At 34.0% G+C, this 26,576-nt stretch overlaps 2 protein-coding genes across 6 annotated transcripts in view; both read left to right on the top strand.

The window, feature by feature from the left end:
- LOC133189714 (rho GTPase-activating protein 39-like) overlaps window positions 1–11,393 on the top strand; it is a 60,489-nt gene extending 49,096 nt beyond the window's left edge. For all 4 annotated transcript variants that reach the window (XM_061325129.1, XM_061325117.1, XM_061325124.1 and 1 more), the window contains 8 exons: window positions 2,429–2,587; window positions 5,006–5,070; window positions 6,084–6,239; window positions 6,907–7,042; window positions 7,370–7,483; window positions 7,934–8,091; window positions 8,371–8,632; window positions 8,907–11,393. In XM_061325129.1, the coding sequence (XP_061181113.1) occupies window positions 2,429–2,587; window positions 5,006–5,070; window positions 6,084–6,239; window positions 6,907–7,042; window positions 7,370–7,483; window positions 7,934–8,091; window positions 8,371–8,632; window positions 8,907–9,101 (1,245 nt within the window). In that variant the 3' untranslated portion in view covers window positions 9,102–11,393. The remainder of the gene's footprint in view (window positions 1–2,428; window positions 2,588–5,005; window positions 5,071–6,083; window positions 6,240–6,906; window positions 7,043–7,369; window positions 7,484–7,933; window positions 8,092–8,370; window positions 8,633–8,906) is intronic.
- Window positions 11,394–17,700: 6,307 nt separating this feature from the next.
- On the top strand, window positions 17,701–25,098 carry LOC133189697 (PHD finger protein 23B-like). 2 transcript variants are annotated; one of them, XM_061325098.1, is made up of 5 exons: window positions 17,701–17,830; window positions 18,197–18,237; window positions 21,358–21,462; window positions 22,888–23,023; window positions 23,145–25,098. In XM_061325098.1, exons 1-5 carry the CDS (start codon window positions 17,809–17,811, stop codon window positions 23,363–23,365), a joined length of 525 nt encoding a protein of 174 aa, XP_061181082.1. In that variant the 5' UTR covers window positions 17,701–17,808; the 3' UTR covers window positions 23,366–25,098. The 2 variants fall into 2 exon arrangements, with proteins under 2 accessions (XP_061181082.1, XP_061181090.1); XM_061325106.1 differs by lacking the exons at window positions 17,701–17,830; window positions 18,197–18,237 and adding an exon at window positions 20,668–20,812.
- Window positions 25,099–26,576: the final 1,478 nt, after the last annotated feature.

Raw genomic sequence — 26,576 nt, 5'->3', positions numbered from 1 at the left:
CTAAATAGATAGGTACGTGTTAGACAATTTACAGGCAGAGGAACAGACAATAATTCAGTCAACACAACTATAACATCACTTCATAGACCATTGAACATTATATAAATAGTGCACGTTTTTGAGGGTAACAGTTGAAATTGACACCCCAAGGAAAACCATTGTCAACCCACGCGTCAGCGGAGGTTGACAATGGTTTTCCGAGGGGTGTCAATTTCAACTGTTACCCTCAAAAACGTGCACTATTTATTTTATTATACTGAATGTCTTATTGATTTCGGATGTCATTAAAAAATTCGGAGATCATCGTTAACTTCACGCTTAGAAAGCTTTCAAACTCCCCGCTTCTATTTTTCTCAATAGGAAAGCTTCGTAAAAGATTTACCAACCTCTTTATTATTTGTTTGCTACTCAAAAAGTCCTTTATCACCTAAAGTTTGCACTCGCAAGGATGTTTCGTCTGTCGTTCGTCTTTTTCAAGTAAGCTACATCGGACGCAAGCTTTTATTGACGTCGTTTATTAGGCTTCTTTTAAACGCACAACCGACGTTTTGAGAATTCTACGGTGAAGCGTACGCGCATGATTTGAATGCATGTGATATTTTCGTAATGTTACCCGTTGTCAAGTGTGTTGCTAACGCTGAGGGTAATATTACGGATTGTTAAATGTGTCTAAACCAATCAGATTTTAGTATTTAACATGAAAGTATAATAATGGACTATATACAGCAGACCAGTGATATCTCACCAAGCCACAACATAGGGATATTTTAAAAATAGACAAGTAAATGTTAAATTGAATAGTCTCACTCAGCCCTGAAAGAGGAAACTTTTAACAAATAGCATAAACAAGAGAGAGTGAAAGAGAGAGAGAGAGAAGGTTTAATCACAGCATCAGCTTCTTTTTAAATCTATCTGGTTTTTAGCTCACCTCAGCCAAAGGCTCGAGTGAGCTTTTCTGATCGAAATTTGTCTGTTGTCATCATTGTAAACTTTTCACATTTTCATCTTCTTCTCAAGAACCACTGGGCCAATTTCAAGCAAACTTGCCACAAAGTATCCTTGGGTAAAGGGGATTCATGTTTGTTCAAATGAATGGCCATGCCTTCTTCCAAGGGGAGATAATTACTAATTCGTGAAAAATTAATGGCATCATTTAAAAATCTTCTTCTCAAGAACCACTGTGCTAGAAAATATGAAACTTGTGTGGAATCATCCTCAGGCAGTGTTGATTCAAATTTGTTCAAATCATGACCCCCAGGGATAGCGTGGGGCCACAGTGGGTGATCAAAGTTTTACATAGGAATACAAAGGGAAAATCTTTAAAAATCTTCTTCTCAAGAACAGCAAGGCCATGATTGGTCATATTTATATGGAAGCATCCTCAGGTAGTGTAGATTCAAGTTTGTTCAAATCATGACCCCTGGGGATAGGGTGGGGCCACAGTGGGTGATCAAAGTTTTACATAGGAATACAGATAGGGAAAATCTTTATAAAAATCATCTCAAGAACAGCAAAACTATGACTGGTCATATTTATATGGAAGCGTCCTCAGGTAGTGTAGATTCAAGTTATTTCAAATCATGACCCCCAGAGGTAAGGTGGGGCCACAGTGGGCGATCAAAGTTTTACATGGGAAAAATCTTTCAAAATCTTATTCTTAAGAACAGCAAGGCCATGACTGGGCATAATGAATAAAAGCTTCCTCAGGTAATGTAGACTCAAAATTGTTCAAATCATGAACCCCCAGGAGTATAGAGGGGCCATAACAGGGAATCGTAGTTATACAGAGGAATATAAAGGATATGTCAATAAAAATTTTTTTTTTAAGAACAGCAAAGCCATTATTATTTAGTCATATTAATTCAAAAGCATCCCCAGGTGGTGTAGATTCAAGTTTGTTCAAATCAACCCCCTCCCCCCCCCCCCCCCCCCCCCCCTGAACCACTTTTATATTTAAACTTTTCAATACTGAACTAATTTCTGCTTTTTCCTAGCCAAAGTGCTCAGGTGAGCAATGTGGCACATGGGCCTCTTGTTCATAATCTGTGATTTTCAGATAATGAATTTTGTTTGAATAAAATCTATCAAAATACCAGCAGAGCTTTCTCTTCAAGTGTGAAAAAAGGAGAGATTCTTAAATTATTCCTTTCCATTGACTAGTGATAGGATATTTGTTCATGTTAATTATGTCTCCTCCACCCATCATTTATATGAAATCTATAAACCACCTACATACAGTAGACTATACATGAAGCAATATGTCAAACACCTGTATTATTCATTATGATGCATCAAATAACAACAGGATTTCACAAACCTGTCTGACAGGGATTTAATGAAAAGGTAAATAAAGACAACTTTTATAGTTTTGGTATTTGGAAACATTTATACGTAAGAAGGATTCATATCTTACTGTTTTATCTTGTAGAATCGAGCAGGTACAGCGCCACCTATACGGTCTGCGAGCCCACTGTCACAGAAACAGAAACTGCCATCGGACTCGGATATTGAGAACTACATGAACCGCCACAAGAAGGGACTGTTTGGAAAAAAGATTTCATTTGAACACATGCTGATCTGGTCCAAGGTAAAAATATCACTGTGTAATGAAATTCATCAATATAATAAAACCCATACAACACTTTTGTATGAATCATCTCACTTCTGAAGCTTGATTAATCGAGAGAGGTTGTGTAATGCATTTATTTAGATGAGTACTGAATCAATTGTGTATTTGCACCAATTATTTTGAATTATGTTTTGAGAGTCATTTCATCAGGAAATTCCAGAACTCAATTTTAAAAATAGAAAACTAGCAACTTTTAGAAATGATAGCACCTGTTCCACAGGTAGTTTGAAAAGGTTAAAGGTCAAGGATGAACCCTTTCAAGTGGAATGGAAAGTTTGTGTCTGGATTTATGAGTAGGAGTTGTAAAATCAATGACTTAATTGAATGGGTGAACTATTGTGACATAATGAGAACTCAGAGCTATGTCTTTTTTTCTGTGAGTAATTAATCTGGTGCCCTATCGATTGTTGAAGGCTGAATACCAGCAATCTGGTAATTGTGGAGACACATTACCTGCTCTGTATGGTTATCATCCATTGTTTATTAAAGTGATGACACATAGTTACACACTAATGAGTTGGGGAGTCATGTGTAGATTGTAACTCCTTGAGTGGGACAGATGGTGATGAGATCTCACCTATATAGCTACATGTATTAATAATCAAATGAAGTCGGTTTTAATGATTGCTGTGCTAGCATGGGGAATCTCCTGAGTTAAACTTGAGTTACCATTAGCTGTAAGCCAACAAATTCTAAGTGATTTTATTGTTATAGCAGTGATGTGATATTTTGTAGATTAATGAGTATGAAGTAATTTGCATTGCTATTATAGCATTATGGATTTAATGTTAGTGGTATATGCAAAGGTTAGATGTGAGCATTGTGACCCCATAACTGGAAATATAAATTTGTACTGATCGTATCATGCTAGGGATGACACTGTGAATTCCTTCCTGATTCAGAGGAAACACTTTATGATTTGTGTGTGTAAAAAGTGGGCTCGTATCTTACCTTCCTCCTTGGGGCTGGAGATTCTGACGATGCCAGGGGTCAGATCATGAGTAACTTTCTGAGCTCGCTGTGTCATTGTTTTAATTTTGAAACGGAGGAGGATTACATTGAGTTGTTGGAATTTGAACCTACTAAAGAAGAAACGTTTATCAGTGTAAGTTTTACTAACGTTCTAACAGTACTCAGGGCTGGAAACTAGGCAAATTAGTACATGGCAATTATTGGCATTTTGTTTCTCATGCATGATTTTTAAAATGTTGTTTGATATTTAAATCAATATATTTATTCCTGTGTAGGTACATGAATACATATGTAAGGTCACAAATTTTGCACATTCCACAGTTTTCTGCCTACAAATTTATTTCTGTCTAAAGTATTTCTATTTACGTAAAATAAAGGAATTCCTTAATTACATCATGGTTTCAGTCAGGTGGTGATTATCGTATTGGACTTTTAAAATGTTTTCTCCCTTTTTCAAGTACCTCAATTATTAATTTTTATACGTTGTTCTTAGTCACTTTCCGTTAAGCTCTACAACAAACATTAACACCACTCAAAAAATATGCAATATATTTGAAGTAATTTATGCATGCTTTAAGTATATTCAAGTTTTTATAGCAATAAATCTTGATAAGATTTACATAATATAAAGGAAAAATGACTGTGGATTATACTTATCAGAAAACAAGGTGAAAACGCCTTTCAAGCATGTGCACACTTAGAAACAAGAGACACTGATTCATAGCATACCTTGTCATGGGCTATTTTAAGGGCCAGGGAATACCTACGTGAAAAAAAGTTACGTTTTGAGTGGTATATAATTATTTTGTAACATGCATTCATATGTTTAATCTTAATGATAATGGGGTTGTGCCTAGACAAGTTTTTGGTAGGTTAAAGAATTAATTATCTAATGTATAATATTCATTTATCAGCTAGGTTATGTGCTAATACAGATTGATAAATACATGAATATGCTAACTTTTGGTTTCAGTTGTTATGATGATTTTTCCAAGAACTCCAATTGTATATGTACAAATAGATATATAAATTATACATGTGCCCTGCATGTGTTTCCTGGTACCATCTGTTTACTATGGAGTACCAGTAATATTTCATTAACCTTCAGAGTTCTTAGTCCTGTGCTATTTCTATGAACCATTTAAGTCCATTTTGTACTTTCCCTTTTATGGACTCCGTATTGAATTAACTCTCTTTCTCTGGAGAGCTTGATCACTAAATGTTCTACAGGTTCCTTCCACGTATCCTTAGCAGTATGTGCTTTATTTTTTGAGTTTTCTGTTTCCCAGTGTATTCTTGTACAGATTTACAGTAATCTACTCCTATTGATGTCATTCCTGACTATAGTTTTTAGGATCCTCTGTAATCTGCTTATAATCTGGATCATTCCTCTGTGTTTTACAGGACCCCATACAGAAGCCCATCTTGAGAACAGATGACAAAGCAGTAAAGAAAGAGGCTTGTGAAGTCTTCAAACATATCCTTCTTATTGCATAGAGAGCATGTCTTGTTCTGTAGGAGTCATCCACAACATTCCATAATACCAAAGATATATTAGATAATCAGTCTTACTGGGATTTGCTTAAAAATGAGTTATTATTATTTTTGTTTTTTTTTCGTCATTAAGAAAATGATCTTATTAACTTGCAAATACAGTCAAACTTCATGATCTCAGACTCAATGGGACCAAGAAAAAAAACTGAGATATATCCGAGGGTTCAAGATATTGAAAGTAAAGAGTAAAATGCTTTTTAAAAAAAAGCTTAGGACTTCCAAATTTCTTTACACATCCGTAGTGTTCGAAATATCCGGGTTCGAGATACCAAAGTTCAACTTGCTATAAACATGCTAAAAAGGAATTTTGTGTAATCATAGATGGAAATTTTACACTTAAATCATGCATTGTTGCTGAAAGCCTTTAATGCAGTTATATGATTATTTTCAAACAGAGAATGTATTAGCCATGGTTATAGCTAAAGTACAGAGAGAATATCTCCATCCTGTTCAATAATAATGTAACTTACAACTCGAATACATGTAATTTCTAGTAACATATGTGTCAATACAAGGTCAAATTATTATTTTTGCTGTAATTTCTCATAATCTATTTCAGTCTAAGCTACTGGTCACTTGAGGTCTGTTTATTTGGTTGAATTGATACCACAGTATTTATAAAGTACAGATTTTCAAACTTTTGCTTTATAAAACTGCATGGTCTGAATAAGTGAGTGTTAGGAAAATTCAATGTAAATGTATATTTGTTTGTGAACTTCCTTGAAAAATTGTAAATTAAACAATTTCCAGCTGATTTTAGGAAATTAAGTGATACATGTAATGTGCACCTCTTGTAATTGTACAATATACAATTACTGTGACACATCCAGTGCAGAAACAGATCAAGTTTTCTTTGTCTTTTCTTTTCTTGTTAGAGTAGTAAAAGTTATTGTACACTAATAAGTAGCTAGACCTAGCTTTCCTTAACATATTCACTGATCCAAATATACATGGGAGACAGAAAAGCTCGACTGACCCAGATGCAGGCCGCCCAGGAGATCATCAGTAAGGGGTGGAGCATCGTCAACCTCAGGGACGAAATATACATGCAACTGTGTAAACAGACTACAGAGAATAGAAAAAGGTACGTAGTGTTCAGAACCCAGACATCTTCATGTTCAGATCACCTACATACACATCAGATTTAAATTTTGTCAAATTACACATCATGTTAACATTGAACATACATATAGTGTCCTTTGTGAAGGCTGTTCTAAGTTATGAAACTTTATTTGACACTAAAATAACAAGAAGTTCAGAGGTGGACTGTCTTACATGCATTAAGTAACAGGTACCAGGTACATTGACTGGTCTGATTTTTAAAGAAAAAGTTTGCAGGGAAAAAAAATCAATGAGGTTTGCTTTATTCCAAAGAAAGAAATGAGAAAAAGTACTGCTGTTGAGTCTGATAATTTCAGAATCAATATGTCTGTCCCGACTAACAATGAGTAATAGATGGTGCTGGAATTTCTTTTATCAATTCTCTTATCTACAAAGTGCACTTGGCTTGTTAAATCAGCTAAGAACATACACATGTTTTTTTTTTGAAATATGGAAAATGAACTGTTCATCCAGCAAAACTGCAAAAGCAAGGTTTTCCATCATAAGAAATCTGACTATAATTCAGACAGTAATCACCTCATTCATGAACTGAAATAGAAATCAGGATTTGAACAGACAATGACCATATCCTATACCTAAATGTTGAATACAGTAAGTTTAATATATATCTCTGTTACCTATGGTTGCAGTGACAGTCTACAGAGAGGCTGGGAAATGATTGCAATCTGTCTCTACTTTTTCCCTCCTTCCACCAAATTCAGTGGATACTTGGAGGGTATTATTGCCAAACACCTGGACGAGTCCAATAACATCATAACAACAGAGGTAAGCAATAATTATTGTCTTAAAAAATCCTGTGTTGTGAACTTTCTGTATCATTTTAAACTTATATATATACTACTGGTACACATTTTTGCACTTCTGTACCATAAAAAAAGTTTTAAGTCTTTTAATATGGAATTTATAAACATTTTTGAGGAATAATTAAAATAAATTGAAGATTTGTTAATGGATTTATAGAGTTTTAAGGCTTTTTAAAAGTAGTGTACATATAGCTCCTGTTCTTGAAATATGTAGCCTAGATTTGTGTAATTTCCAAAGTCCATTTTTGATCTGCTTCTTTGACATCAAATTGATGTGATTTATCTACAGACACCATTGAGTCATTTTGCCCTGCAGTGTCAGAGAAGGTTAGAGAAAATCATGGCCAGTGGTCCAAAGAAAGGCCAGCGTAAACCAAACGTGGATGAAATTGAACAGGCCAAAGTGAGTACAGCTGTTCTTAGGAATAGTTTCCATGTTTGTATATACTTGTGTATCCCCATGTCCTAATCTCCTCTTCTGCTAGAGATTGCTGTGTTTACTTTCCGTATTTATTTATGTGAATACCAGGATAATGTGTTCCTCTTGGATACTTAGCAGTTACTATGTCAGAAGGTTATCATACTGCAAGCTAGCCGACAAAACACAAGTGTGACAATGCTGTAAAATTATTTTGATAACTGATATATGTGTACTTCATAAACAATGCTCTATTTAAAACACATACACACACACAACAAAACTTCAAACATGCTAGAAAGTATGGTTGTTATAAGAACAATCTGTGCCTCAACCATATTTCATTTTCTGTTTTATCCTTCTTTAGGTAAGAAAGGGCATTTTATTTTGGTGTTTATGGAGAACAATATGATAATATTTTGTATTTGTTTTTAGAAATCTGTCTTTTCCCCCTCCATGTTTGGGAGTTCCCTTGATGACATCATGCTTCTACAGAAAGAGAGATTTCCTGATCGAAAGTTGCCATGGATACAGACAGCTCTGTCCGAGGAAGTACTGAGATATAATGGAGCACAGACTGAAGGAATATTTAGGTAACAGGAACTATTTGTAGTAATTATAATACATTGATCACTGCTAGATTTACTGTGTATCTTTTGAATTAAAGTAACTAATGGTTGTCATTTATAAATAATGAGGGAGTTGCTTCAATGAAAAATCTACATTAACAATAAAAAAAATAATTTTAAAATTTAAACTTGTATGAGTCCAAGCAGGCTATATGTTTTTCCCTATTTATTGTTTCCATCAATGTTGAAATTTTATAAATAGCTTGAAGTATGAGTAGGTCATTGTTGTGCCTTTTATTACAGAGTTCCCGGTGATATAGACGAAGTGAACGCCCTGAAGTTGAAGTGTGACCAGTGGTCCCTCCCTACTGACTGTGTTGATCCCCACATCCCTGCCTCACTTCTCAAGCTCTGGTACAGAGAACTTTATGAACCCCTCATTCCTGCCGAGTTCTATGAACAATGTATACTGAATTACCAGAATCCTGAGGCAGCCATTGATGTTGTCAGTAAACTTCCTGATATCAACAGATTGGTCTTAGCTTATCTCATCCGATTTCTGCAGGTATATATTGAAATGACTTATAACACTGAAAAAGGGAATAGTATTGATAAGATATTCTTCTGGAATGTTGAAATTAATATAATTTGACAAATTGACTTTTTTTCACATAGTCTTTGTGTTTAAATCTGGATAAAAATAGATGTAGTCTTTCATTTGTTCTAGAGAAGGATTCTACATTACTGTACAAAGATTTGTCTCTTTAACTGTAAGACAATTTTAGTATTTCTTAGCATCTAAAATCAACCACATATGTTGATACATGTATACTTAATAGGTGTTTGCTGCTGAGGAAAATTCCAAAACGACCAAAATGGATGTGAATAACCTAGCAATGGTGATGGCACCAAACTGTTTACGCTGTGAATGCATAGACCCTCATACGATATTTGAAAATACACGTAAAGAAATGGGATTTATTAGGACACTGATTCAGAATTTGGACACAAGTTTCATGGAAGGAATCGTATGATGCAAAGCCAAATCATAGAACTACTTAATTATTTTGTAATTATTTAATATTATATCAAATTGTACATATGTATATTGTAAAGATATAACTACACAATTTTTTTGTGTATTATTGTTCATGCACTTGGATAAAACTTCGTATAGATTGGGCTTTTTAATTCAGAATTAGATCTGTTGTATTAATTATTTTTTGGCATTTAGATAGACTGATAGGGAACCAATTATTTTATGGATAAAGTTATGTATGTGTATCCAGCATGTTAAATCTGCACAGGTATTTGGGCGTCTATACATTGGCCACTCATAGTTTAACACCTTAAAATTGATCCTGGAAGTGTTGGATTTAGATTTAACTCTTATCATGTTTTACAAAATAAAATCTGTTCCTTAATTTCAAAGACAACATGTCAAAACAATGTTTGAGAAGTTGGCTTTCATGGATTTTGTGTATTTTCTGCTTGATTTTCCACAGCTCCTGTTTTTAGTGAATCTCTTGATTCTACAGACTTAGATGGTGTTATACTTTTGTGGACCATTGTATGATTATTATTAATCAGAACCTCTTTATTGTGTTAAAAAATTTCACCCACAATTTGTGATAAGTGCAATAGTTTTTCAAATTCTATACATTTGGTTGTCAGTGTTGTTGTCTGTCAATAGTTCATAAAGTTCAACCTGTGTAGGAGCACCTGTAAATGCTGTAAATAACTGAAGCTGTAAATTAAGGCTTGAATGAAATGTTATGATAATATAAATGTTATCTGCCAAGTCTGATCTGTATTTGTTGTGTTTGTTTTCTGTATACCCATGTTTGTTAATCATGTTGGATACATTATGTTTAAATATTGCATTCCAACAAGAAATGTCATTAGCTGTAATCTTTTAAATTTCATCAGGATATGAAGTCACACACTGTTGTTGATATTTTTAATTGAGGAAATGTGAGAATTTTTTTGTCAGAACCTTTGATGAAAGTCTGTTCTGTATCTATAAATCCTCCAAGGCTAGCATCATAATTCTTGAAATTGTACATAAGTAACACTCTTAGTTTTAATCATCTTTTGTATAACTGTGGTACCAAAATCTTGGTTTCTGATCTCCAAGCAAATCAGATTTAAGGATATATATAATTTAAGGGTTTCAAAATTTTAACACCTGACAAATTATTGTACAATTTGACTTTGACCAATGGCACACTTGGACATTGATGGTGCAAAGGAAACAAATCAATTTCAACATTGATTCATTTTCCTGGAGCTCCTTTTGGATCTTTTTATTTACACTGTGTTTGTGCAGTTGATTTTAATAAGTGGAAGCTGTGCTTTGTTTTTAGTGAAGCTCGGAGTGAAATGGCCTCTTTTCTTATGTGCAATAGTAAAAAATCTACCAATCATTTCTTTGGTTTATTTACTGCAGGGATATTAATGCTATGGATGTTTCTTTTTTCAATTTACTGAGCATTGGTGTTTATTATTATTTTTTTCTTTTGAAACACTTATCAAAATAGTTTAATGGTGCTTAAAATTAGGAAACGCATGATGTTCTAAGGGAGATAACCCTTGAGTTTTTTTAGACTGCCGAAGTGAGAAATGAACAAGTCTGATACATGTTTCATAGAACTAAATATTGTAGAGTTTCAGGTGCTTTTAAATAATTCTACGGGTCATTGAGACAAAGTGTTCCTTAATTTTTGAAAAGGTTTTGCAATTGTATCAAGCATTTTCTAGTTAATCTTGAAAGATTTTCAGATGAACAAAAACAAAAAATATCTCATGATCATAGTTTAGAACAATTTTAAGTAATGAAATAAATAATAAATAAAAAAAACAATAACAACAACAATAACACTTATTAGATAGATTTTTTAGCTTAGTAAACTGAAGTGAGGATTTAGAACAAAATGTTCGTGTGATATTGAATACAGTGTAATTAACGCATCATTTTCATCAAAAAGGGACTATTTTAGATGCACTGTTAACACACTAATTTTCTTCAGAGCGCCTTGCATTTGCATTGGTGTTTTTTAGTGTAAGGTATACCAGTAATTTTTTTTTTTTCAATCATCCAGTATGCAAGGTGATAAAAAAAAGTGCTAACCATGAACAAATTACTGAGACATGTTTTGCATGTAGAGATATGGGAGTTAGTGTGAGCATGGTCTACTTCCTCTAATCATTGAGTGTCATTTAGTGTGTATATGTGTCCAAATTGTTAATCTTGAAATTGGAAGCTTTATTTATAAATTTATTAAGTATTCAAATTAAGCATACAAAATAAATTTTAAAAACTATGAGATGGATGTGTTTTTATTCAAATGTCCAGCATACATGGATTACTGTAATTTAGAATGTCTATAAAAGTGTAGCCTTAAAAGAATATGGAACACATTCTTACTTTGTGATGTCCGTCAATGATATTTAAAATACCCCATAACTGTTCAAGTTATATTCAAATAAAAAAAAATCTAATAAACAAGGGAAATGTGGTAACCCAAGTTTTAACCTTAATACAGATAGTACAAAACAGTCCATATTGTTTTGTCTGCCTTAACTTGTTACACGGTACAGTTTTTCTCGTGAATATAGTAATCAACAATCTCTCACACACATTTAATACATTACATTCAATAACCATTAACAGCTGCAAAGAAAAATATTTATGATAAGGCCAACTTTAAAATAATGTTTGCTTGCCCTTTCTGGACTCAGGATGATAAAATTGAGTCGGTAGGTAGGTGAGAATTTTTTTTTTTCCAAAGAAAATTTCAAATACAATGCTGAATTTTCAAAATCTGTATTCCGGAATGCATAAAAAAATAATTCCTTCTTGGAGATAAAAAAAAAGTTTTGAGTTGGGCCATTTTTAGCCAGTAGGTCTGGAGAGGGCAACCAAACAATTTTCTAAAGATGGCCTAATTGTTAATCAGATTCAGGTGGCAATTATCCTCATTATGTTGAACTCTGTGGAACCAAGAAAACTTCGAGATATCTGAGGATTTGAAATAGCAAGGGTAAAATACTCAAGTAATAAGTTGTTGGGACTTCCATATTACATATACATATCTATGGTATTCAAGATACTGATGTTTGAGAGACCGAAGTTTAACTGTATGTATGCATTTCAACAAGAAGTCACTTGCTAATATCTACCAGTGAATAAGTAAAATCAAATTCAGATCTTTATATAAGGTTTGTTTTTTTCATACCTGCATTTTCAAAACAAAGATCGACGACATTTTTATACCTGTCCATTTATCTATCATGCCCTCTGTTATCCCTATTCCTACATTTTTAGACCTAACCATCCTCACCATGCCTGGTGTCCACTCATGGCCATGGGACCCCTGACAAACTTCTCGTTTTTTTTTTTTTTTTGTACAGACTGACTGCAGCTAGTGATGTCTTGGGGAAAATATAAAATCCTGATTGTTTTTCTTATCTCTTGACCAATCACGTTAAGCCTTTTGATTACAAACAACCTGTTACCTGTAAAACATGCACTGAGGTATCAACAGGTAACTTTCTGTTTACTTTTTAGCTCACCTGAGCTCAAAGTTCAAGTGAGCTTTTCTGATCACCCATTGTCCGTCCGTCTAGCTGTCCATCCGTCCATCTAGCTGTCTGTCTGTCCATTTTGAATTCTTCTCAAGAACCACTGGGCCAATTTTAAGGACATACGCAACGTAGTTTGAACTTTATTGTATTTTTCCCTGGAGTTGAAGAGTTCCAATACTTAAAGGAACTGTGTTGTACATTTTTATGTCTACATATGCTATTATACACTCCTTCTAAAACAGGTTTGGATAAACAAAACATTTAGAATATATGTTGAGTAATTTTTGTAATTTTGTCTTTGAATTATACAAGAATTTTCATCAATTGATATCTTTTCAAAACCCCTGGTAATGCATGTTGATTTTTTGTCTACGAACATCTGATGGTACTATAATCTTAAATTAAGAATATCTCGAAAAATTATCAGTAGGTAAGGTACGTACCAAATTGGCACACAACAATCGTGGGTAAAGGGAATTCTAAATTGTTCAAAAGAAGGGCCAAGCCTGCTGCCAAGGGGAGATAATGAAGAAAAGGCAGAAATAAGATGGGGTCATTTAATAATCTTCTTCTCGAGAACCACTGGGCCACAAAAGGTAAAACTATGGTGGAAGCTTCCTGAGGAAGTGTAGAATCTAATTTGTTCAAATCATGACCCCCAGGGTTGGGGTGGGGCAACAATAGGGGATGAAATTTTTACTTTGAAATAAATAGGAAAAATCTTTTCAAAAGCCACAGGGCCACAAAAGGTAAAACTTATGTTGAAGCTTCCTGAGGGATTATAGATTCTAAATTATTCAAATCATGACCCCTGGGGTTAGGTCGGGGCCTCAATAGGGGATGAAAGTTTTATTTTGAAATATATAAGAAAAATCTTTAAAAATCATCTTCTCAAAACTAGTGGGACAAAAGGTAAAAACTTATGTGGAAGTTTCCTGAGGAAGGGAAGATTCTACACTATTCAATCATGACACCCCAGGGTTAGAGTGGGGCCACAATAATGGATCAAAGTTGAACATTGAAATATATAAGAAAAATCTTTAAAAATCTTCTTCTCAAGATCTACTGGATTAGAAAAGACAAAACTTATGTGAAGGATTCCTGTAGATTTTAAATTATTCCAATCACGACCCCCAGGGTCAAGGTGGGGCTACAAAAAAAAAAAAAAGAGATAAATGTTTTACATTGAAATATACATGTATAAAAAAAAAAATCTTTAAAAATCGTTTTAAGAACAGCAAGGCTGCAATTAATCATAATTATATGGAAACATTCTCGGGTAGTATAGATTCAAAATTGTTCACTTTTCCACTATTAATTCCTTTGGTAAAAGTGAGACTGAGATAAAAAAAGTGAGCTCATCTAAGTTTTATGGCCTCGGAGCCAGGAAACATGTAAAACTTCACTTGTCAAAGTGAAAGGCAGAGGAAGATAAGGATGCCTCTCATAGCTCTATAATTATCTGAGGTAATTATCTTGAGTGAAGGACTTCTACTTAAATAGGAAAATATTGTTGATTCAAGTTACATAATATTCAGTTTCAGTTTCAAACAAAAATATTCAGTTTTTTAGCCCCCCCCCCCCCCCAATGCTTTTGAAATATCAATGTAATATGCTGCAAATACCCTAGACAATTTATAAAGGAATAAATCCCCCACCCCCAATAAAAAAAATTGAAAGAAGAGCTTGGAGAACTTCCTTGAAGCAGAATTTTATTGGGCATACATTACCTTAACCTTCCTTAGATCTATAAAAAAATAAACTATGGTCCTGGCATACATCTGTTAATTTCTTGTTTGGAAACTTCCTTGTTTTGAGAGCATATTTTTTAAAATAGGTTCTGCCAGCTAGTCACATGTCACACCTCTGTGTTGGTGGCCCTGGAAATAATTTGGTACCTGAGTGGCAGTGGCAAAAGGTGAATCTCCAACTGGAACTGGGCTAGCGGAAGGAAACCTCCAACAGCAAACCAATGGTTCTACGGGTCCAGGGTGTTATGCATAGGTTAGCAGCCCTACCATATAAAATCTCTCCATTACAGATACCAGAACAACAGCAAAAATCCAGCACTCAATTCAGGGAGATACCTCATCTAAAGTCGTAAGACACAGACTGGTGAAAGCTATATGGAAACCAGTCAGCCAAAAAATTTCCTGATGATGAAAGCAGTAACAAGGACAGGGACCTGGAACGTGCAAACTGGGAATGTCAAGGTAGGTGCAGACAACTCTCTGAAAGAACTCATTATATGGGCACCCAAGTACTCGAGGACATGAATGAGAATGGAGAGTTGTTCACAGATTTTTGTGCATTCAATGACCTGGTGATAGCAGGAAGTGTCTACCATCTAAAAACATCCACAAAGAACTTGGGTTTCCCCTGATGAAAAAAACCAGGAATCAGATAGACTTCACCACTGTCTCTAGGAAGTGAAGACCCAGCCTCCTTGACACATGTCCAACAAGAGGGGCTGATGTAGCTTCAGACCACCACCTAGCGCTGGGTACCATCAAAGTCACGTTGAAAGCATTGAAGGACAACTAACAGACCACACATCAAGTTAAACACCCAGAGAATGAAAGAAAAAATACACAAGGGAGACCTTTGCCATCACCCTGTAAAGCAGATTGAAGACTTTTAAGAATGTCTGCCTAGAGACATTCCTTGAAGAACACTGAACTCCATCAAAGACAAGTGGAGAGACACATGTGATGAGAACCTAGGGAAAAGAAAGAAACATTAGATGGAGAATGGCTTACTGGTAGCTCATGAAGCTGGTAGAGGAAAGGAAGCTTCTTAAGCAGCAGATAATTAGCTGTGAAGATGAGCAAAAAAACAAGAATTGAAAGACAGATACACTATACTTAATAATGAAGTAAAGAAAAGGAGGAGAAATAAGAGACTTTTTTACAATAAACTAGCATCATGATTCTCTCTGTCCCAAGCAAGATTCCGACAAGAATAATCCTGGAAAGGCTTAAACTTTAAGATGCCATAGAAAAATGACTTTGTCCAGACCAGGCCGGTTTTAGAAAGAACAAGTCTTGTATGGACCAGATCGTCACTCTCAGTGTTTGGGAGACCATAACTTCACCGATGACTTATGTCTTATTTCCCAGAAATATGAGCACATACAGCTCAAGACAGATAAGCTGGCCAGGAAGCAGCAAAGACAGGTCTACAGGTCAACACTAACAAGACACTCAGATTTCATGTGACTCAACAACAAATATACACCAATAACTCTTAATGAGCATAACCTGAAAGACTAAGGCAATTCCAAGTTTTTTATTTGTTTAGCATCCACCCTAAATTCGAAAACCTATCTTCCTATCCAGAAAAAACACACAAACCAAAAGGGAAAAAACACAACAATTTAAGCACAATTCTAGAATTTCTTATCATCATTTGAGAATTCTCCTCGTATGGTAACTAAGTTAAACTACTAGTTAATTGAAACAAAACATTTTTGGTACACATTTTAATAAAAAAGAGAGTTGCTGATCCCAAAAGAGAAAATTGCGTTTCAAAGATTTGTATTTGTCGATTTTAATTTGTGTTTGTTTTTAATTTCATAACTTCAAAACCAATCTGTCTGCGGACGCTAGTCATAGAAAAAATTTGGAATGGCCTTAGACTCTTTTACATTATACTTAGGCAGCATTGTCTCAGCCACTGGTGGAACAGATTAAGACATTAAAGCAAGGATGAGTATAACTTAAAGCAAAATATGCCTTCATCACCCGCAAAGAAACCTGTGTGGAGATCAGCAGCACTGTCCATGCACAACAAGCTCTGTATTTACAACAGTAATGTAAATTCTGTGCTACTCCATGGATCAGAAATGTGGAAAGTCTCCAACACCACCTCCAACAAACTACAAACCTTAACAAACAGATGACTGTGCCACATACTGAACATCAGATGGCCAGAAAAGATAAGCAATAAGAACCTGTGGCAAGCAACAAACCAAGACCTGATCTCTCAGCAAATAGCCTGTAGGAAGTGGCAGGGAATTGGGCACACCCTTGGAAAACCAACAGTAGACAATAACATGCCACAGACAAACATTGGGTCAAACGTCCCAGGACAACTTGGCAAAGGTCATGTTGAGAGGAAGTCAGTCAGTGTGGACAGAGCAGGGGGACAAAAAGGCTGCCCGAAAAAGAATGTGCTGGAGACTGTATGTTCCTCCTGGAGCGTATTAGGACGATGATGGCAAGAAATTAGTCCTGACTTTCACCTATGTCCTTTGTAACCAGTAACAAAGGACTGCAAGTTTAATACATAAGCCTGTACCTAAGTAGTTTACTGTTTACAATGTTTACAGAGGTCACAGTGGTTATAAAGTGATAATTTCATGCTAGTATTAATTGTTACTGTTAAACTGTTAATTTTTTGCATTGGTAGTGGTAATGGTTACTTTGACTTTTTGCAATGATATAAATTCACTTTTTCATGATAAGATTTTTCAATTAAATTTAATTGACAGGTGCACTTAACAATGCATGAATACTAATATCAATTCATTAAGTTTATATAATCAGATTTCTTTAAAAAAAAAGGGGGGAGGGAATGAAATGTATCTTAAACTGAGAGATATGTTACCTTTGTTACCATATTAAATAGTCCTGTAACCAGGTAACAGGGTTACAAATAAACGTTAGTGAAAGTTACGACTGATTTCCTGCCATATCTATTTTAGAGATATACAGATTTTGAACATTTACTTAAAAAAATATTTTCCAAAAATTTCAGTTATAATCAGCTTAAGATGAAATAATAAACTCTTTACAAAGTTGTTTTTTTTAAAGTTTTTTTTTATTAATTTTTTTCCCCTCGCTTTAAATAAAATTTTAATAAAATGACAAAGATTTAATATGAATTATTCAACAATATCAAAATAAACCAGCAAAATTACTCCACTATTATCCATGCACAAAGTAGATCCGTGCCTCTGGATCTCAATAACGGTACAATATTAACGTCACAAATATGCAAATTTTGAGTTCATGACCCGCAAGCCGGGGCAAGTGGGACGAAGCGTTGGATCACATTTCTAACGAAGTTGTTCCGTTTAATGTCGGCGAACAGCAGAGATTTTTATTTCACAGTGGATTACAAGAATTCGATACCATTAAAACTGGAATTAACATGACAGAAGAAGTCTTTAAAGGTATTTTTACAATATTTTCAATTGTTTTGATTGTTTCATTTACGTCTGGAAGCGTGTGCAGCGAATATATAGAAGTGGGGTTTGTGTCTTCATCGACACAATAGACCGCCATTACGAATTGGTTTGTAAAAATTGTGTTTTCTACTAAAGATTGAGCGAGATTATACACTAGAATTGTCTCTGTTGGATTACGAACAATGATTATTCTTATAAAATGTCGATCAATTAAAACTTTTCTGTCAGTTTGCTCCAGACAGGTGAAAAAGACAAGGTTTCTGTCAACTTGGTGGTTGTTGTTTTGTTCAGGTATTGTTCAATTATTTTCGTCATGAATTTATTAAAGATTGTTATATTTTGTCATTTCAGCACCCAAGAAGAGGAAAATCGTGGGGAAAGTTGATTATGAGGTAAGAACACAACCTTTTCTATGATGATTTCAAAAAATTTGACGCTCGTTCAAAGATGGCGGCCATTTGGTCAGCCATTTTTATGAAGTTGAGCAATCAGAGAATAACACTGGGTTTTCAGAAGGTGTATTACAGTAAAATGACTTAAGTTTATTCTACTATAAATATGCCTTTACTTGATTAACAATACACTAAACTTAATCAAAAATGTACCATATCTTGTAGATGAAGACACCATAATAATAATAAAATGCCACCATTTCTTTTGACAGGTTGGGAACAATTAATCGCCCAAAATGGGATATAATAACCCGTCTACTCTTGGATATAATATCCCAAATGGGATATAAATTTACAGTGCAAAAAAATGAAAATTTTTATTTTGGCTATAAATATCATAAATCCGCATCAAAATACTTTAAAAGGAATAACTTTTGGCAAGCAAGTTTTTCTGTATGGCCAAAGATTTATCCCTCGGATGTTCGTAAACTTCTTGGGGATCAATCTAACAACCCGTAGGGTTGCAGAAAAACTTGCTTGCCAAAAGTTATTCCTTTTAAAGTAATTTGATGCGGATTTATGATATTTATAGCCAAAATAAAAATTTTCATTTTTTGGCACTGTAAATTTATATCCCATTTGGGATATTATATTCCAGACGGGTTATTATATCCCATTTGGGTGATTGTTCCCAACCTGTTTGATAAAGAAAACATGAACATCAGAGAGAAACACTAACAAACATGATTTAACAAAAAATGAAAAAGCAGGTATATTAAAAAAAAAAATGAAAAAGCAGCTATATCAGAATAAATTCACTTTGAAACACAAAATCGAATAGATGTAACGTCCCATTTGTTTGATATTACTCCTTTACAGAAGTGTTGTACTTACTACATGGTTACTATAGGTCTAAAACTTTATTTTGATCAAATATAAAATGTTAAAGGTTAGAATTATAGGTCTTTTGATCTCTGAATTGGGAGTTGATTGTAGATAATGCTCATTTTCAGAGTATCTGAGTTAATTTCTAACATTTTCTATGCTATTCTCAATGCACATGTATACATGGTTGTCATTCTAAAATTATGGTATTGAGGTGCTAGAATCTTCCTGATGTTTCAAACATTGAACCAGTTTTTCAGTTTCTTGCTTAATATGTGAGAATTTGGACTTTCACACAACCAATTTTACTGATATTCATTGCTCCACTGTAAGGAAATTTGCTTAGTCGTTACTAAAATAGTTTAATGGGATAAAATTACTTAGTCTAATGTCTACTATAAGCATTCTGGAAGTATTAAAATGCATTAGTGCATGCATGTGTAGCAGTTATGCAAAACATTGCCCATGTTTTATGTGCCATATGTTACTTAACATGTCAGTTGGAGAAATTAATAATTTCATTGTCCACTTGTGAAGGTAAAAACTCTAAAACATTTCATGTAGAACAGGAGAAATAGTAAAACAACAGAAAAGAACATGAAAGGAAGAGCAGAATAATGCAGTAAAAAAGCAATTGCTTGAAAATTTCTTCAATGGGTGTCAGCTAGAGAACATGCAATCATGTGGTTTTAATGTCATTTTGGTTAAATGCTGATAACTGTTAAATATATGTATTTACGTTTTGCCATTGCTTTTAGTGAATAATACTTCATGCATCTAGGATAAGGCCAGTATGATTTTATTGTCCGCAACTCAGTGCACACAATGCACTTACAAGTCTTGATTATGGACATCCATAAATTTAGCAAAGGAACAATTGAAGGGAAAACAGAAGAAATGCATCTCAATAATCAAGACATGATAACTATCTGTGTATTTCTGAGTAGCAGCCATTTATTTGAAATGCGTTTATACCAAGAATTGCACAATGATACACATTTGAAGTAATTAATTTAATATTCACAGATACGATGCATGCAGAAATATGTATGTCCATTAATTGACAGTATGTAGCATATTTATGTGTCAAAAGTAGAAAAGTATGAAAATGGGTTTAAAGAATTTGCAAACAGTATGTAGTCTTTTTGTTACCTTAGAAGGTATTTATAAACATTAGATTTATTTATGTATCAGAAAATGTAGAACTTTCTAAGGTAAAATATGCTAGAACTATAACATAAGTGGGGAAAAATATCTATTTTGAGAAGACCCCTTGTTATTTTACGTATTCTACACATTTTGACAAAGGCTCATTAATCACTCCATGTTTACTTGGATAATAATTAGTAACAACTGATAATTCCAGTGTTCCCCTGGACCAGCATACTAAAGGTTCCATTATCTGTCCTTGATATCCTCCAAAACTCAAAATCTATTGCAGAATTCTGCATAGAAAATATTCAGCCATCTTCTCTCTCCCTGGAATGGCGGCAGAGAAATTGACAAACTTAATGAATATTCATGAGATTTGTGTGGTAGAACTTTGACCTATGATACTATGAATGGCATTGAGTTCATTTAAAAGGCTTGTGTACAGATCAGTAGGTTTAAGACTGGGAGAGCAATAACATTGTTTGTTTCACCTTCGGACTAAAATGTTTCAGAAAACATGCGAGTAGTTTCCTTAAAGGTAGGATTATCAGAACTTTTACAGAAAATGACTCTATAATTTTTTTCCCTGGGTTATATTGATTTTCTTGATGTAATTCTGTATGTCATGTTCATGAGTCATGTATGATTAGGATATAATTTCATCTCCTATATATGTAGTCAGTAGCCATTATATCTATTCTACAGTAATTTTATTGTTGTTATTAATACACAGAAGTCATGAGGGTTGTTCTACAGTGTAACTCTTACAGGCAGCCTGTCGAAACATGTGACAAATTTACATCATAAACTGTGAATGGTCTCCTTCTTACACCCGACCCCTCAACCAGAACGGTTCTCTACCCCTATAATCTTTCCAAGGATCATGTCAAATTATATTTTTAGTAATTATGTTTATTTTTGTTGTGTTGTACACAAATTTACCCTTAGGATATGCAAAACATGAAACCAGTGTATAAATTTTTGATTTTTAAGTACCACAGTAGTCAAACATGGAATAGGTGATGCACAATCAGTAAAATCTGATATTTGGAATGACATGGAATCTTTTGTTTGTTATTTCAGCATTCGGGAAGTCTACCTCCAAGGCGTAAGAAGACCAAGGAGGATTTTTACATGTTTTGTACAATGATCATGGAGTACACGCAGTACGAGACCCAGCGGAGTGAGGTGAGAATTTGTATCCTTGTATCAGACCACTCTAGTCACATGTTCTTAACACCAGTCAAAGTACTGAACCTAAAAATGGCAAGAGAAAACCAGGGGGCACTGTATAAACAACCAGGATGTATTTGACAGTTTCTAGGTCACATCATGCGTTATCTTTGGGAGAAGTTCATAAATAACAAGGAAAAAGATTAGGAAGGTAGGCATGGTCTGAATTTCTGTAGGCAAGTATTGAAGCAGGGGCTGTAGGACAGAAGATTCAATTTCAAGGCTTACATTGTGTATTTAATGTTAACATCAATATGATACGCACTGATGGGTACAATATCATTAACATAATGCTAAAGCATTGAAGCAAGGTAGCTGTACATTGAATTTTTCTCACCTATCATTGATTATTTTGTCGTTTAACTTGTGCAAACAGTGAAGTCGACCGGATGCATTTAAATAACAGTATTCACCTAGATAGAACTTAAATCCTCTCTAAAATCAACATTTAGATCCTGTTCATGTAGATAAACAGAAAATCAATTCTGTGTCTTTAACTTACCCAAAAAATATCACCATTAAAGAGAGTAAATTACTCCTGGATCAGGAGCAACCATCTTGAACTATAGGAAATCAATGGTTTACTGGGATATAGATTTTTTCTGTGGACGGCTGGGATTGACTTTCGATCCATACCGAAATAGACAGAAGACTATATAACCTGTCTAACAAGTTGTACTACGTTGTCCCCGCCATGTGACCTAGTTGTCACCTCAGTATTGACTTGATTAAACGTAGGCAGGATGTTGAAGTTTTGCCAAGTATTTTGGAGCACCTGTAGTGATATACTGCGTAGTAGTTACGTAGTAGTTATGTGAGGGTTACACACACCTTCCAGGCTAATTAGAGAGTGGCCTCGAAAGCAGATATGTTTTTAAAATTGTCTCTTTTGGCAAATAAACATGACTGTTCAGGGTTTAAATTGTTTTTCCACAAGCTTGAGTTTCATTCAAACCTTTAAAAAGAAGTATTTAGATTTATTGAAATTTAGATTCATTTGTTTAAATAACAAATCATACACCACTGCATTGTATAGGGCAGCCCATCTGTATTGAAGTGAATGAAAATATGTTAGCCATTTTGTGCTGCAGTGAGAATTAAGTGGATCAAGTCTGTAAAACTCAAAGCTGACAAAAGTAGTTGCAATTACACAAACATTTAAGAGGTTTAGACATGAATATTATATAGGTACATTAATTTTAAATTCTGAAGAGCAATACACCTGCGAAATATGATCAAATTACTGATTTGACAGTGGAAAATTAGGCTCTGACAAGGATTACAGGCATTTAACTTGTGAGTTGTTATTTATAGATTCTCTGATGCTCATTTATATATAAAGCAAGTACATAGGTATACTAGATTGTGTTGTATTTACAGGACCTGCGTGTGAATCATAACATGAGTCCGCTGGACAGTAGCGGGAGCACAGCCGAGAGTTATACGTCAGACACAACACTGTCTGCTGGCAGTCCTACACATCAATTCTCCAGCTCTCAGGAACTCAATGACTCAGGTATAGCACACATTACCAATACTTTATGGGGAAGAAGAAATCTCTTAGTTATAAAGTTAGATTTTGTGAGCTCTATAGTGATATGATAAAATAGCATTTGTTTATTTGTTTTCTTTTACAGAGGAGGAGTCCGAGTTGATCACCTGTTTCTGTATGAAGCCATACGCAGGGCGACCAATGATTGAGTGCTCTGAGTGTGAAACCTGGATCCACTTCTCATGTGCTAAAATCCGCAAAAACAATGTCCCTGAAATTTACACATGCCAGCTGTGTAGAGACTCCAAATTCACTGCCCGCAAATCAAATCGTGTCAGAACTGAGAACAACAAATTTACAACGTAACTAGTGCTACTACAGCTCAGAGCTTGTGATTGGGCCGAGTGAGTGTAAGAAAGTGTGAATGGGTGTTATGTTGACAATGCTATTTTTATGACGTATTTTTTTTTGTGTACAAAGATTCATTTCTATTCATCCTTTTCATTGCATTCATGATATTAAACTCAAAGTGTGCAAAATTCAATGGAAAAATGCTATTTATGTTTAAAAGTCGACTTATGCTTTGTCATCTAATTTTTGTGGGGTCCATATCTTAAAGATAGAGGATAAAATATCTCCTCCCCCAAAAAATACTTTGTTGAATCTCTGTATCTAGAAGTAAAACAGTAGGGACCAATGCAAAATATTTTTTCTAAAACTAAAAGTTAAACTTGCCTTTGTGTTTGGGGGAAAAAAAACAGCTGTGAACAACATATTTATGCTGTGATGTTTTACATTTCCTTTACCAATAGTCCCTTTCAAAAATGCATTTAGTTTGTATTGCAGTACCAAAAAAAAAGTCGTGCATTTTAATTTTTTCACCATTGATAGAAAATTTTCACATTCCCAAATACTTGACAAGTAAACCATGATCTTACACTAACAACTGCCCTTCATATGAATACTGTGAGGTATGCATGGTATTCTAATTGGCATTATTCAAAACCATTTTAGTTCTTGCATTTATAAGAATTTATCTACAGTACTTATGTTAAAAGATTCCTTTTACAATTTTTATCTAGGTAATGATAGCCAATGTCCTTGTTAAAAAAAACAAAAAGATCATTATAAAGTACAGACATAAGTTTGTGGCAGCTCTTAAATAAAGAAATAATTACACAAACATATCCTTGAAATGTCATTGGAAAATTGAATAATGAGGAATTTGCACTTTTTGTTTAGTTTAGAGGGTATTGATTAGTCTCATGTATATTGTTTGTCCCAACGATCTCAGATACTGTCATCTTCATATGCTTTCAATATGCAATTTAATTTTTCTGCCTTGACGCATCACTAATTTTCTTTATTAGTTTATCATTTCTTTGTATAAGGAGTAAATTATATAATAAGGTATTTGAAACCATCTTTTATTAGCAAATGAAAAATGGAAACCTCTGCAGAAACACAATTTGCCACCTCTTACTAACACTGCATAGAACTGGTTATCAGTTGTCAGTCAACCTCTATAGGCATTGTTGAGGCCAAAATTCTGAAAATCATTATTGCACCAGGTACTCTCATAAAGAGAATACCTTTTAATTGCCAGTAAGATTTGGTTTAGGGAATACCTGAGAATATTGTGTGGTCTTACATGTATTTTTTCAGGTGAGTTGATGTCTTGGGAGTACAACTCTAAATCAGTAAATCCATTGTACAGTGCTGTATCAAATTTTAAATGTGTCTAATTTTGTAAATAGTGACCAGTGTTAAAAATAATTTTAACATTTTAACGAGGTTAGGAAATGCAGACAAGTCTTTCTGTGATGCTTTTAAATGGCAATTTTTTTTCTTTAGTGAATCTAAGAAACATTCAAATGAAATAAAATAATGGATTTTTGAAGAAAAATGGAACCTTGATTAACCTGATTAACTTTGATGTTTTGTCTTCATTTGTAGGCTATCTGCACTTCATTTTAATAACTGGTTGTTGTAAATACTGTGTTCATACTTTGTAAATATTTTGTTTATAGAACTATTTTCACAAATCATTTTCATTGTACTTGTTAAAGATTCCCTACATATTAAATTGTAAAACTAAATTCTATCATGTTGGTTTTTGTAACTCGGTATTTCTGTTTAATTTACAAGAGGAAGTTATCTGGGAATTGGATGCTTTAGCTTCCTTATTTGTATAGTGTCTCAAAGCCCTTTTGTTGTTTTTGTTGAAAAATGGACAGAATAGATGAGGGAGAATTTCATACATCGAAGTCTTTTTTAAGGTGAAATATCCCTCTGCTCCAAATTTCAGCAATTTTTTTTTCAATTCCCAACATTGACAATAGCATTAGATTCAAATGGAAAATAGTTTGAAGTATGAAGCATTGCTTACTTTTTCAGAAATGAATATTACCGTTATGTCTAATCATGATATGAAGAAAACTTGATATGCTGAATAGAAAGATCAATAATTTTTTGTCTCACCCTGAAATTAAAAATATGAGGTATATATGAAAATAATATTTACTATCATACCTATCTAATTCACATTAGAAAACATGATGAAGCATTGCTTTTTAAATCAGAACATCACATTGTTTCTGTGCTTGTAAAAATGCATCTATCTACAATAGTATCTTTCCATCTACAGCAGTTATCGTTCTTCAAAATATTTTTTGGTGAAAAAAAATATTGATTGTAAAAATTCTGGTTAGTCTGCATCTGAAATTTCTGTAACAATTAAAAGAATTAAATGTTAAGAGATAGAAATATCTCAATTTTAACAAGTTTAAAGGAACTGAATATAAATGTTTTAGGTAAACTATTACAAGTAATTAATAAAAATATAAGCAATAGAAAACTGAAATCAATATTTGTAACATAAGTTGGACTTGAATGAGTTGACTATACAATGGTCCTCATTATTTAATTCTGGTAAGACAACTCATTGGATTTCTCGGAATAAATTCATTGAAAAGTTATCTCTCTTATCTGAGGGTTATTACACCTTCCCAGGAACCCATGTACCACCTGCTTTATAGCACTATTGAAGATATAAATAAATCTGAGCATGGTCAGCTATTTATTTGCATACTAGTATTAAAGCTCATGCATTTGCTTGCAAAGAAAAAAATATCCAAGGATATTAAGACTGCAATAGAATGGCATTGATCATGAAGTGTGACAATCAGACTGAAATAAGATTCCTCAGCCCTAAAAGTTAAAACAGATAAACAAGAGGCCCATGGGCCACATCGCTCACCTGAGTAACTTTGGCCATGCTGTTCTCTACCAGATTTCCCCCCTTTTAATATACCTATTGTGGCCCCGCCCAACCCCCGGGGGTCAAAATCTAAACAATTTAGAATCTACACTACCTCAGGATGCTTCTAAATATGTCTCAGCTTTATTGGTCGAGTGGTTCTTGAAAAGAAGATTTTTAAATATTTTTCTTATATATTTCAATGTAAAACTTGGATTCCCTATTGTGTCCCGCCCTACCCCCAGGGGTCAAGATTTGAACAATTTATAATCTACAGGATGCTTCAATATAAGTTTCAGCTTTTCTGGCCCAGTGGTT

The sequence above is a fragment of the Saccostrea echinata genome, unplaced genomic scaffold (assembly GCF_033153115.1).
Source record: "Saccostrea echinata isolate AGI-Se365-2 ecotype Australia unplaced genomic scaffold, CSIRO_AGI_Sech_v1 ptg000001l, whole genome shotgun sequence".
NCBI lineage: Eukaryota > Metazoa > Mollusca > Bivalvia > Ostreida > Ostreidae > Saccostrea > Saccostrea echinata.
The sequence above is the reverse complement of the archived record's forward strand: the minus strand, read 5'-3'. Positions and strand labels throughout refer to the sequence as shown.